This window comes from Onthophagus taurus, chromosome 10 (genome assembly GCF_036711975.1).
Source record: "Onthophagus taurus isolate NC chromosome 10, IU_Otau_3.0, whole genome shotgun sequence".
Taxonomy (NCBI): domain Eukaryota; kingdom Metazoa; phylum Arthropoda; class Insecta; order Coleoptera; family Scarabaeidae; genus Onthophagus; species Onthophagus taurus.
In genome coordinates, this window is record NC_091975.1 from 7116416 (window position 1) to 7130116 (window position 13701).

General features: G+C 32.0%; 3 protein-coding genes across 6 annotated transcripts in view; 1 reads left to right on the forward strand and 2 right to left on the reverse strand.

Annotated features, from left to right (window-relative positions):
- Positions 1 to 10514, forward strand: part of LOC111420446 (uncharacterized) — an 86109-nt gene extending 75595 nt beyond the window's left edge. The window contains exons 1-8 of one of the 4 annotated variants that reach the window (XM_071199441.1): positions 369 to 520; positions 8934 to 9099; positions 9155 to 9338; positions 9543 to 9616; positions 9672 to 9764; positions 9817 to 10085; positions 10140 to 10227; positions 10284 to 10514. In XM_071199441.1, the coding sequence (XP_071055542.1) occupies positions 8965 to 9099; positions 9155 to 9338; positions 9543 to 9616; positions 9672 to 9764; positions 9817 to 10085; positions 10140 to 10227; positions 10284 to 10436 (996 nt within the window). In that variant the 5' untranslated portion in view covers positions 369 to 520; positions 8934 to 8964 and the 3' untranslated portion in view covers positions 10437 to 10514. Of the gene's footprint in view, positions 1 to 368; positions 521 to 8122; positions 8183 to 8532; positions 9100 to 9154; positions 9339 to 9542; positions 9617 to 9671; positions 9765 to 9816; positions 10086 to 10139; positions 10228 to 10283 lie in introns of those variants that run through there. The other 3 variants (XM_071199440.1, XM_071199442.1, XM_023053429.2) reach the window with 3 other exon arrangements.
- LOC111420447 (epidermal growth factor-like protein) lies at positions 259 to 1779 on the reverse strand. Its single transcript, XM_023053430.2, has 3 exons — positions 1429 to 1779; positions 566 to 1375; positions 259 to 377 (listed from the first exon to the last, which is right to left on the reverse strand). The coding sequence occupies exons 1-3, from the start codon at positions 1503 to 1505 to the stop codon at positions 347 to 349; spliced, it is 918 nt and encodes a 305-aa protein (XP_022909198.2). The 5' UTR covers positions 1506 to 1779; the 3' UTR covers positions 259 to 346.
- On the reverse strand, positions 1771 to 8521 carry LOC111420445 (fibrillin-1-like). The gene is made up of 3 exons (XM_023053428.2): positions 8450 to 8521; positions 1915 to 8396; positions 1771 to 1856 (listed from the first exon to the last, which is right to left on the reverse strand). The coding sequence occupies exons 1-3, from the start codon at positions 8503 to 8505 to the stop codon at positions 1798 to 1800; spliced, it is 6597 nt and encodes a 2198-aa protein (XP_022909196.2). The 5' UTR covers positions 8506 to 8521; the 3' UTR covers positions 1771 to 1797.
- Positions 10515 to 13701: the final 3187 nt, after the last annotated feature.

Consider the following 13701-nt stretch of genomic DNA (forward strand, 5'->3'; position numbering starts at 1 on the left):
TATTCTAGTGGTTCAGTTCTTAGCTGAATAATTCCAAAATATCCCCAACAGATGGCGCCACATACGTTCCATTTTTAGTACGAAATTTTTGTTTAGAGAGTTATTTTTTATGGTAACAAGATCAAAAATACAACTATAACAACAATAAAATAATTAGAATTAATTAATTCTTAAAAATAACATAAATGGTAAAAAATATGGATAAATTTTAAAAGTTTTCTTTTTTATCGGCTTAAAGATTTGGATCAAAACCACAACTTTGAATGCTCAAGAATTTATTTAAAATATAATTTAACAATAAAATAAATAGAAGAATTGATTAATTCTTGATAATAATTTAATTGGATTAGTTGAATCGTTTAAATAATGGAGATACCCTGAAACAGAAAATAATTTAATTACAAATAACATAGTGGAAGAAATGAAAGAAATAAATGGTATTGCAGTCATCAAAGTTTATGATGGAAGATCGAATGGTAACTTTCACTTTTATTTGAGTGTTTGTTACGTAAAAAAAGAGGTAAGATGACAAATTGTTTAAATGTAAAAAGTTGTTAACACATACCATTTGTTATAAAACTTTTTTAATCCCCCAGGTTTTCGATCGCAAGCGTTCCCCATGAAACCATCATGACAATTACATACCCCATAGGTACAATAACCATTCTCACACGGTGGAACACATGGTTTATCACAAGAATAAGTCACCCTGCTATATCTTAACCCTCTCGGACATTCACAAACGTTTGGTCCAGTACAAGTACCGTTTACGCAAGGTGGAAAACAAACAGGTTTACATATTCCATTTTCGCTTTCATAACCAGGATTACAAATACAAACGTCCACGTCGATACATCTCCCATTTTTGCACGGTTGTCGACAAGTTGGATTACAATCTCCGCTTGTTTCATTTAAAGCGTACCCAACATCGCAACGACAAGCGTTGGGTTCATAACAAAAACCGTTTCTGCAACCTTCGCAATCAGGAATGCAATTAAAGTCATCTTTTTTATCAGCACGGAAACCGACGTCGCAAGTACATTTATTTCTTCCGGTACAAGTGCCATTTTTGCAAGGTTTAGTGCATAATGAGAGGCATTTGTAACGATTCCTTGTGTCTTTGTAATAACCTATATCGCAAGTGCATTTTTCGTATCCTACGCATTTTCCGTTTTCGCAAGGATTCGAGCAGAAAGCGTTGCATAAGAACGGGTTATTAGAGTCTTGTAAGAATCCGTAGTTGCAAGTGCAAACTTCGTGGGACGTGCATCTTCCGTTTATGCAGTCTTTTGAGCAGAGGGGTTTACATTCGTTGGTGGTTTCATTGAAAAAATGACCTTTGGGGCACTCGGATTGACAGAATCTATCTGGTACGCTAAAGAATGAATTAAATTAATAAAAAAATAAATAATTAATTGAAATACTCACGATGGATCACACGATTTTGGTTCCCCCAAACTAATATAAATTAGAAAAACCATAAAAAAGCTTGATTTTATAATCATCTTAATTGATTTAGTTCGTTTGAGGAGTGAAGTTTTTGATTGAATGAGTGTTTTATGGGTTTTAATGAGGCTTTTATACTGATTTTAAATCTTGTAATGATTCACACCTCTTTACAAATATAGAAAAGAATGTTTTTTTTATAAATAGATTATTTCCTGGAATTTTTAGCGAATTATCGAAGGATTTTTTTGAATTTCGACAAACGGATATGGATTTATCGTCGAAATGAATTTTTAACATTTTCAAAAACGATTAGGAGGTAAATTTTTTTAATGCTGATTAATTTTTTTGTTATATTTTTGCAGGAAGTCCATTAATAATCATAACGGGCGATGAAAGAAGAATGTCGTCTAAAATAGTAAAAAGAAATGTTTAAAAAGTTAATTTTTATTTTACCCAAAAATGTACCAGTTTTTTCTGCTGAGTTCCTTATCCAAATTTTTCTTCGCCTCAACCAAACTAAAAATCCAATTAGACTTGATAAAATAATTAAACCACTTGCACCAAAAATAATCATCCAATACTTGTTTTCTATTCCAAAATATCCACCTTTTTCGACACCCTCATCGATTTCATAACAAGTATACGTTTTGTTATCAAACTCGTAAAAATCAGGACATGAACAAACATCCGGTTCGATACAATCTCCCCCAATACACGGATTTCGACACACTGGAACGCAAGAACTTCCTGTTTTGTTCTCAATTCTATGATATCCAACATCGCAAGTGCAAACATTCGGACTTGTACAAATACCATGATGACATGGTTCAGAACAAATTGGGTTACAAATCGATTTGTTTTTTGAATCATGTACAAATCCGGGGAAACAAGTACAAACACCCGGACTAGAACAAAAACTATTCTTGCAATATGAACATTTCGGTGAACATAAATGTTTATTAACATGGTCTAAAGTGTAACCATTAAAGCAGGTGCATTGATCGGGTGCCGAACAAAATCCGTTAGTGCACGATTTTGAACATTTAGGGGTGCATAAATATTTATTAGTTGGATTTAAAGTGTAACCGGAGTTGCATGTGCACGTTTCTGGCGATGAACAAGTTCCATTAAGACAGGGGATGGTGCATTTTGGATTGCATTGGTGTTTATTTGTTGTATCTAATGTAAATCCGTTGTGACATGTACACACCTCTGGAGAAGAACAAAATCCGTTTGAACACGGTATTGAACACTTTGGATTACATTGATACTTGTTTGTTGGATCAAGTATAAATCCATTGTTGCAGGTACAAACTTCGGGGGCAGAACAGATTCCGTTAATACAAGATTTTAAGCATTTCGGATTACATTTATATTTATCTTTGACATCTGTCAAAAATCCATTGTTGCAGGAACACGTTTCAGGCGCTGTACATCTTCCATTTAGACACGGTTTTGAACACTTTGGATTACATTGATACTTGTTTGCTCGATCAAGTACAAAGCCGTTGTTGCAGGTGCAAACTTCGGGAGCGGAGCAGATTCCGTTAATACAAGATTTTGAGCATTTCGGATTACATTTATATTTATCTTTGGCATCTGTCAAGAAGCCGTTATTGCAGGAACACGTTTCGGGTGCTGTACATTTTCCATTTAGACACGGTTTTAAACACTTTGGATTACATTGATACTTATTTGTTGGATCAAGTACAAATCCATTGTTGCAGGTACAAACTTCAGATGAAGAACAGATTCCATTAATGCAAGGTTTTGAACATTTAGGATTACATTTATATTTATCTTTGGCATCTGTCAAGAAGCCGTTATTGCAGGAACACGTTTCGGGTGCTGTACATTTTCCATTTAGACACAGTTTTAAACACTTCGGATTACATTGATACTTATTTGTTGGATCAAGTACAAATCCATTGTTGCAAGTACACACTTCGGGAGCGGAACAGATTCCGTTCATGCAAGATTTAGAGCATTTCGGATTGCATTTATATTTATCTTTGACATCTGTCAAAAATCTATTGTTGCAGGAACACGTTTCGGGCGCTGTACATCTTCCATCTTCACACGGTTTCGAACATTTAGGATTACATTGGTACTTATTTTTTGGATCTAGTATAAATCCATTGTTGCAAGTACAAACTTCAGGTGAAGAACAAACTCCGTTAATGCAAGGTTTTGAGCAATTCGGATTACATTGATATTTATTTTTTGGATCAAGTATAAATCCATTGTTGCAGGTACAAACTTCAGGTGAAGAACAGACTCCGTTAATGCAAGGTTTCGAACATTTCGGATTACATTGGTACTTATTTTTCGTATCAAGTATAAATCCATTATTGCAGGTACAAACTTCAGGTGAAGAACAGATTCCGTTAATACAAGGCTTTGAACATTTAGGATTACATTTATATTTATCTATGGCATCAGTCAAAAACCCATTGTTACAGGAACACGTTTCCGGCGCTGTACATCTTCCATTTTGACACGGTTTCGAACATTTCGGATTACATTGGTACTTATTTTTTGGATCTAGTATAAATCCATTGTTGCAAGTACAAACTTGAGGTGAAGAACAAACTCCGTTAATGCAAGGTTTCGAGCAATTCGGATTACATTGATATTTATCTTTTGGATCAAGTATAAATCCATTGTTGCAGGTACAAACTTCAGGTGAAGAACAGACTCCGTTAATGCAAGGTTTCGAACATTTCGGATTACATTGGTACTTATTTTTTGGATCAAGTATAAATCCATTGTTGCAGGTACAAACTTCAGGTGAAGAACAGATTCCGTTAATGCAAGGTTTCGAACATTTCGGATTACATTTATATTTATCTTTATCTTTGGCATCAGTCAAAAACCCGTTATTACAAGAACACGTTTCGGGCGCTGTACATCTCCCATTTAGGCACGGTTTTGAGCATTTCGGATTACATTGGTACTTATCTTTTGGATCAAGTATAAATCCATTGTTGCAGGTACAAACTTCAGGTGAAGAACAGATTCCATTAATACAAGGTTTTGAACATTTAGGATTACATCTATATTTATCTTTGGCATCAGTCAAAAACCCATTATTACAGGAACACGTTTCAGACGCTGTACATCTTCCATTTAGACATGATTTTGAACACTTTGGATTACATTGATACTTGTTTGCTGGATTAAGTAGAAATCCGTTATTGCAGGTACAAATTTCGGGAGCGGAGCAGATTCCGTTAATACAAGGTTTTGAACATTTAGGATTACATTTATATTTATCTTTGGCATCAGTCAAAAACCCGTTATTGCAGGAACATGTTTCGGGCGCTGTACATCTTCCATTTTGACACGGTTTCGAACATTTCGGATTACATTGGTACTTATTTTTTGGATCTAGTATAAATCCATTGTTGCAGGTACAAACTTCAGGTAAAGAACAGACTCCGTTAATGCAAGGTTTCGAACATTTCGGATTACATTGGTACTTATTTTTTGGATCAAGTATAAATCCATTGTTGCAGGTACAAACTTCAGGTGAAGAACAGATTCCATTAATGCAAGGTTTTGAACATTTAGGATTACATTTATATTTATCTTTGGCATCTGTCAAGAAGCCGTTATTGCAGGAACACGTTTCAGGCGCTGTACATCTTCCATTTTGACACGGTTTTAAACATTTCGGATTACATTGATATTTATTTTTTGGATCAACTATAAATCCATTGTTGCAGGTACAAACTTCAGGTGAAGAACAGATTCCATTAATGCAAGGTTTCGAACATTTAGGATTACATTTATATTTATCTTTGGCATCAGTCAAAAACCCGTTATTGCAAGAACACGTTTCGGGCGCTGTACATCTCCCATTTAGGCACGGTTTTGAGCATTTCGGATTACATTGGTACTTATTTTTTGGATCAAGTATAAATCCATTGTTGCAGGTACAAAGTTCAGGTGAAGAACAAATTCCATTAATACAAGGTTTTGAACATTTAGGATTACATCTATATTTATCTTTGGCATCAGTGAAAAACCCATTATTACAGGAACACGTTTCAGGCGCTGTACATCTTCCATTTAGACATGATTTTGAACACTTTGGATTACATTGATACTTGTTTGCTGGATCAAGTAGAAATCCGTTATTGCAGGTACAAATTTCGGGAGCGGAGCAGATTCCGTTAATACAAGGTTTTGAACATTTAGGATTACATTTATATTTATCTTTGGCATCAGTCAAAAACCCGTTATTGCAAGAACACGTTTCGGGCGCTGTACATTTCCCATTTAGGCACGGTTTTGAGCATTTCGGATTACATTGGTACTTATTTTTCGTATCAAGTATAAATCCATTGTTGCATGTACAAACTTCAGGTGAAGAACAGATTCCGTTAATGCAAGGTTTCGAACATTTCGGATTACATTTATATTTATCTTTGGCATCAGTCAAAAACCCGTTATTGCAAGAACACGTTTCCGGCGCTGTACATCTTCCATTTTGACACGGTTTTGAGCATTTCGGATTACATTGATATTTATTTTTTGGATCAAGTATAAATCCGTTATTGCAGGTACAAATTTCGGGAGCGGAACAGATTCCGTTAATACAAGATTTTGAACATTTAGGATTACATTTATATTTATCTTTGGCATCAGTCAAAAACCCGTTATTGCAAGAACACGTTTCGGGCGCTGTACATCTCCCATTTAGGCACGGTTTTGAGCATTTCGGATTACATTGGTACTTATCTTTTGGATCAAGTATAAATCCATTGTTGCAGGTACAAACTTCAGGTGAAGAACAGATTCCATTAATACAAGGTTTCGAACATTTCGGATTACATTTATATTTATCTTTGGCATCAGTCAAAAACCCGTTATTGCAGGAACACGTTTCGGGCGCTGTACATCTCCCATTTTGACACGATTTTGAACATTTCGGATTACAGTGGTACTTATTTTTTGGATCAAGTATAAATCCGTTATTGCAGATACAAATTTCGGGAGCGGAACAGATTCCGTTAATGCAAGGTTTCGAACATTTCGGATTACATTTATATTTATCTTTGGCATTAGTCAAAAACCCGTTATTGCAAGAACACGTTTCGGGCGCTGTACATCTCCCATTTAGGCACGGTTTTGAGCATTTCGGATTACACTGGTACTTATTTTTTGGATCAAGTATAAATCCATTATTGCAGGTACAAACTTCAGGTGAAGAACAGACTCCGTTAAGACAAGGTTTTGAACATTTAGGATTACATCTATATTTATCTTTGGCATCAGTCAAAAACCCATTATTACAGGAACACGTTTCAGGCGCTGTACATCTTCCATTTAGACATGGTTTTGAACACTTTGGATTACATTGGTACTTATTTTTTGGATCAAGTATAAATCCGTTATTGCAGGTACAAATTTCGGGAGCGGAGCAGATTCCGTTAATACAAGGTTTTGAACATTTAGGATTACATTTATATTTATCTTTGGCATCAGTCAAAAACCCGTTATTGCAGGAACACGTTTCGGGCGCTGTACATCTTCCATTTAGGCACGGTTTTAAACATTTCGGATTACATTGATATTTATTTTTTGGATCAAGTATAAATCCGTTATTGCAGGTACAAACTTCAGGTGAAGAACAGATTCCGTTAATGCAAGATTTCGAACAATTCGGATTACATTTATATTTATCTTTGGCATCAGTCAAAAACCCGTTATTGCAAGAACACGTTTCGGGCGCTGTGCATCTTCCATTTAGGCACGGTTTTGAACATTTCGGATTACACTGGTACTTATTTTTTGGATCAAGTATAAATCCATTATTGCAGGTACAAACTTCAGGTGAAGAACAGATTCCGTTAATGCAAGGTTTCGAACATTTCGGATTACATTTATATTTATCTTTGACATCAGTCAAAAACCCGTTATTGCAAGAACACGTTTCCGGCGCTGTACATCTTCCATTTTGACACGGTTTTGAGCATTTCGGATTACATTGATATTTATTTTTTGGATCAAGTATAAATCCATTGTTGCAGGTACAAACTTCAGGTGAAGAACAGACTCCGTTAATACAAGATTTTGAACATTTCGGATTACATTTATATTTATCTTTGGCATCAGTCAAAAACCCGTTATTGCAGAAACACGTTTCGGGCGCTGTACATCTCCCATTTAGGCACGGTTTTGAACATTTCGGATTACATTGATATTTATTTTTTGGATCAAGTATAAATCCGTTATTGCAGGTACAAATTTCGGGAGCGGAACAGATTCCGTTAATACAAGATTTTGAACATTTAGGATTACATTTATATTTATCTTTGGCATCTTTTAAAAACCCGTTGTTGCAGGAACACGTTTCTGGCGCTGTGCATCTTCCATTTAAGCAAGGTTTTGAACATTTTGGATTACACTGGTACTTATTTTTTGGATCAATTATAAATCCATTATTACACGTACAAATTTCAGGTGAAGAACAGACTCCATTAATGCAAGGTTTCGAACATTTAGGATTACATTTATATTTATCTTTGGCATCTTTTAAAAACCCGTTGTTGCAGGAGCACGTTTCGGGCGCTGTACATCTCCCATTTAGACACGGTTTCGAACATTTTGGATTACATTGATATTTATTTTTGGAGTCGATAATAAATCCATTATTACAAGAACATTTATCGGGCGATGTGCATTTTCCATTTATACACGGTTTCGTACATTTCGGATTACATTGGTACTTATTTTTCGGTTCTAATATATATCCCGTATTACAGGTACAAACTTCAGGAGCTGAACAGATTGCATTTATGCAATTTTTCGAACATTGCGGTTTACATATAAATCGGTTATTGGGATCTTTAATAAACCCCTTTTTACAAACGCAAATATTTCGTCCGAAGCAAACTCCATTAACGCATTGTCGAGGACAAAAGTTTAATTTTGGATTACTGTTGAAAATTTTTTTTGTTATTAAGTAAAAGCGATTATGATTTAAACTTACATTAAATCAACTTCGATCAATACACTAATTAAAACTACTAAATGCAATGCACTCATTTTGACCTCTTTGTGATTACTGGTTAACCACTTTATACTCTTTTTAGAGATCGGTCTTTATCACGTAAACAGGATGTTGGGATTTTAACGTTTTCAGACAGATACTGAATTCATGTGGGAATTACTGATCACTCATCTAGTTGGTTTTTAGAATTTTGATAACAAAGTTGCGGGGTTTATTTTATATAGGATGGTTTATTTAATTTGAATTTGTTCGATGCGGTTTTTGGGGATACTTTTTAATAACTTATTGATTCTTTTCGGTGACATTCACGCGTATTTCCGATTTATTCGCGATTTTCGTGCCTGTCACCAAAACGCCCCCACTGTTCCGGTTCGATTACGATTCGTTTTAGCCCCATTCCGATACAAAGCGTTACGATACACCCCTCTTAATAAAACTTGTTTAAAGTTATGGTCACTTTTAGGGATAACTCGAAGCAAAATCAAATCAGAAATATGAATAAGAAGCAAGAGCAACAATTAAATAGGGAGATGTTGGAAAAGTTTTGGCCGTGGAATAAACCTGTTCATCCCCGCGGGTTGGGGAATTTAAGAATGGAAGAGATTTTTCCGGATGATGAGCTACAAAAGGTGATGAATTTTCATTTATTTATGTATTTATGATTATAAAAAATTTTTTTTTAAGTGTAAAAGATTAACTGGGAGTTTAAATTTGGGGAAACCCGGTGGGGGGGCTCCACATCGAATACGAACTTTAGAAGATCCGTTGTTAAGGTTTCAATGGAACAAAGATTTAAGAAATGCTGTTGAAAATAACATTCGATACAAAAAGAATCGGCTGGAGCAAGAGGAGTACAAAAAACATTTGGGTACAACTAAATAATTAAAACAGAAAATACTAAATTAAAAACATAAAATTGAAATTGTGTCCTTTAACAAAAGACATTAATTCTTTTGAAACTTGTCGGTGAAAGTTTTCTTTAAACTTCTCGCTGAGCACACCTATAAATAAATAATTCAAAAAAAAGAAGTAAAATTTCACTTTCTTTAACTGTATTTATTTTCTTTTGTAGATAAAATCGTGTACGAGCGCAAAAAATTAAAAGAAAAAGAAAAAAGGGACGATTTGAAACAAAACGTTGATCTTGTATAAAAATTTTGATATCATTTAATTATATCTTGTGGTAAATAATAATTTTTAGATGGCGAAAACCCCACCTTGGGGCAAACCGGGACCCGGAGGAATCCTTTGGAGGCAACCTAAAGATATCGGGTTAAATTTTCTTCAATCAATGGTTAAATAATAAAATTAAACCAAAAAAATTATTAATCATTAATCACTTTTAGGGTTGGTCTGATGAACAAACTTTAAACCAATTAGACAACGATTATAAAAAGTTAAAACCCAAAGAACAGTTTAAATTCCCTTCCAAACCGCTTTATTCAAAAAAATACGAAGTTAATAAAAAAATCGTCGATATAAAACCATACAGGCTCAGCCCTTTACGTTCTTGTAAAGGTTCTGGAGACGATTTAGTAAATTTAATCGCCAAGAAACGATATCCACCGTTAATTCCGTTAATTAGCACAGATATAACGAAAGAAAAGCGATGTTTGTACGTTTTATTTTTATATTTTTAATCTGACGCATAAAGTTAATTTCATTCCAGAACTTATTACATAAAACTCCAAGAACAAAACAAAAATTACTTGAACGAACTCACTAAACAAATGTCGAAGAAATTAGACGATATCAAAGTATAATTAATTAATTTAATAGTATATTTTTAATTTTTCTTCTAATTTAAATCTAGAAAATTAAAGAAGACGATTTGTGCTATTCGAAGATGCATTTTACCACGTGGAATCAGTTTTGGGGGAAACCGGGTCACGGCGCGCCGAAATCGGTGAAGAAGAAAGGTCATTTAGAGAAACTGCTCTTTCCTCAGTTGGTTTCCGCGGTTTGAACCTTCGTAAAAAGGAAATTAATTACGAAAACCGCAAGTTATGTATTAAAATTAATAAATAAAAAAATGTGAAAGTAATCATCATTTAATTACAATATTTAGTAATAATTCCGAGTTATATTTAGGCACTAATTAAACCTGTGACATTTAAAACCTTTAAAGGTCGTTTAATTAGTTAATTATTAAATATTAATTAAATCTGTCAAAAATATTGGAAGTATTACATTTTAGTATAACCTAAAAATGTCAAAAAAGATGCTAATTTAAAAATTCCTGCAAGCCGTATTTATTGAAATTAAGGAATAAAACTTATTCTAAATTAAAGCTCAAAGCTTTCTCTTTAAAATGATGTATAATAATTGTTGGGTTGGATAGGAAAAATATTGAGAAAAAAAAATTTGAAACAAAACTTACATTTTAGTATAACCTAAAAGTGTCAAAAAAGAAGCTAATTTAAAAATTCCTGGAAGTCGTGCTTATTGAAATTAAGGAACGAAACTTATTTTAAATTAAAGCTCAAAGTTTTCTCTTTAAAATGATATATAATAATTGTTGGGTTGGATACGAAAAATATTGAGAAAAAAAAATTTGAAACAAAACTTACATTTTCGTACAACCTAAAAGTGTCAAAAAAGATGCTAATTTAAAAATTCCTGGAAGCCGTATTTATTGAAGTTAAGGAATAAAACTTGTTCTAAATTAAAGCTTAAAGCTTTCTCTTTAAAATGATGTATAATAATTGTTGGGTTGGATTGGAAAAATATTAAGAAAAAAAATGTTGAAACAAAACTTGCATTTTCGTATAACCTAGAAGTGTCAAAAAAGAAGCTAATTTAAAAATTCCTGGAAGCCGTATTTATTGAAATTAAGGAATAAAACTTGTTCTAAATTAAAGCTTAAAGCTTCCTCTTTAAAATGATGTATAATAATTGCTGGGTTGGATTGGAAAAATATTGAGAAAAAAAATGTTGTAACAATACTTACATTTTCATATAACCTAAAAATGTCAAAAAAGATGCTAATTTAAAAATTACTGGAAGCCGAATTTATTGAAATTAAGGAATAAAACTTGTTCTAAATTAAAGCTTAAAGCTTTCTCTTTAAAATGATGTATAATAATTGTTGGGTTGGATTGGAAAAATATTGAGAAAAAAAATGTTGTAACAAAACTTGCATTTTCGTATAACCTAAAAGTGTCAAAAAAGAAGCTAATTTAAAAATTTCTGGAAGTCGTGTTTATTGAAATTAAGGAACGAAACTTATTTTAAATTAAAGCTCAAAGTTTTCTCTTTAAAGTGATGTATAATAATTGTTGGGTTGGATAGGAAAAATAATGAGAAAAAAAATTTTGAAACAAAACTTACATTTTAGTATAACCTAAAAATGTCAAAAAAGAAGCTAATTTAAAAATTCCTGGAAGCCGTATTTATTGAAATTAAGGAATAAAACTTGTTCTAAATTAAAGCTTAAAGCTTTCTCTTTAAAATGATGTATAATAATTGTTGGGTTGGATTGGAAAAATATTGAGAAAAAAAATGTTGTAACAATACTTACATTTTCATATAACCTAAAAATGTCAAAAAAGATGCTAATTTAAAAATTACTGGAAGCCGAATTTATTGAAATTAAGGAATGAAACTTATTTTAAATTAAAGTTCAAAGCTTTCTCTTTAAAATGATGTATAATAATTGTTGGGTTGGATTGGAAAAATATTAAGAAAAAAAATGTTGAAACAAAACTTGCATTTTCGTATAACCTTGAAGTATCAAAAAAGAAGCTAATTTAAAAATTCCTGGAATCCGTATTTATTGAAATTAAGGAATAAAACTTGTTCTAAATTAAAGCTTAAAGCTTTCTCTTTAAAATGATGTATAATAATTGCTGGGTTGGATTGGAAAAATATTGAGAAAAAAAATGTTGTAACAATACTTACATTTTCATATAACCTAAAAATGTCAAAAAAGATGCTAATTTAAAAATTACTGGAAGCCGAATTTATTGAAATTAAGGAATGAAACTTATTTTAAATTAAAGTTCAAAGCTTTCTCTTTAAAATGGTGTATAATAATTGTTGGGTTGGATTGGAAAAATATTGAGAAAAAAAATGTTGTAACAAAACTTGCATTTTCGTATAACCTAAAAGTGTCAAAAAAGAAGATAATTTAAAAATTCCTGGAAGTCGTGTTTATTGAAATTAAGGAACGAAACTTATTTTAAATTAAAGCTCAAAGTTTTCTCTTTAAAGTGATGTATAATAATTGTTGGGTTGGATAGGAAAAATAATGAGAAAAAAAATTTTGAAACAAAACTTACATTTTAGTATAACCTAAAAATGTCAAAAAAGAAGCTAATTTAAAAATTCCTGGAAGCCGTATTTATTGAAATTAAGGAATAAAACTTATTCTAAATTAAAGCTCAAAGCTTTCTCTTTAAAATGATGTATAATAATTGTTGGGTTGGATAGGAAAAATATTGAGAAAAAAAATTTTAAATAAAACTTACATTTTCGTATAACCTAAAAGTGTCAAAAAAGATGCTAATTTAAAAATTCCTGGAAGCCATATTTATTGAAATTATGGAATGAAACTTACTTTAAATTAAAGCTGAAAGTATTCTCTTTAAAATGATGTATAATAATTGTTGTCGTTCATATCATGCTCCAGCTACAGAGTTTCCACTGATTCTTGTTGTATTACATTCTTTCTTCGGCTCCCTGTTCTTAAAACTTTCTGTCTCGCCGACTTTATTTCTTTCGTGTGTGTTACGACATTTACAAATATAAAATGCAATAATTCCAAAAATAAACAATGAATGAACACAATAAATAAATAAATATGAAGTATAAACCTGGAAATATTCAGTAAAAGGAATTTGACATTAAACGTCAAAACTTCTTTTTAAGGTTATGTTATGCGTCAAATGTCAAACTATAAATTTGTTAAGATTTCAAATAACATAAATTAAATGTTTTCGTCTTATAAAAAAAATGAAATGTTATAAATCGAAGAAAGAGTCGAATTAAAAAGAGGTGTTGTTTTCTTTAAAATGATAATAACGATTTCTCTAAGAATTTCAGTTTTTTTGGTGTTATTTTATTTTATCATGTTTGTCATTAAATGTCAAATCAAAACTTTTTTTTAAGGTTATATTATGTGTCAAATGTCAAACTATAAATTTGTATTGGTTAAGATTTCAAATAGCTTTTTGATCACCTAATATACATAAATTAAACGTTTTCATCCTATAAAAAAAAGCGAAATGTTA

What these genes read in the sequence shown, in the direction of transcription:
- LOC111420445 (XM_023053428.2), bottom strand. Translation starts at nt 8,505, where the DNA reads ATGAGTGCATTGCATTTAGTAGTTTTAATTAGTGTATTGATCGAAGTT. An exon ending in TTGATCGAAGTTGATTTAAT is followed by an intron (nt 8,397 to 8,449) that starts GTAAGTTTAAAT and finishes AATTTTCAACAG; the next exon opens with TAATCCAAAATTAAACTTTT. An exon ending in GAACTCAGCAGAAAAAACTG is followed by an intron (nt 1,857 to 1,914) that starts GTACATTTTTGG and finishes TTACTATTTTAG; the next exon opens with ACGACATTCTTCTTTCATCG.
- LOC111420447 (XM_023053430.2), bottom strand. Translation starts at nt 1,505, where the DNA reads ATGATTATAAAATCAAGCTTTTTTATGGTTTTTCTAATTTATATTAGT. An exon ending in CCAAAATCGTGTGATCCATC is followed by an intron (nt 1,376 to 1,428) that starts GTGAGTATTTCA and finishes TTCATTCTTTAG; the next exon opens with CGTACCAGATAGATTCTGTC. An exon ending in AAAAAGTTTTATAACAAATG is followed by an intron (nt 378 to 565) that starts GTATGTGTTAAC and finishes TTTCTGTTTCAG; the next exon opens with GGTATCTCCATTATTTAAAC.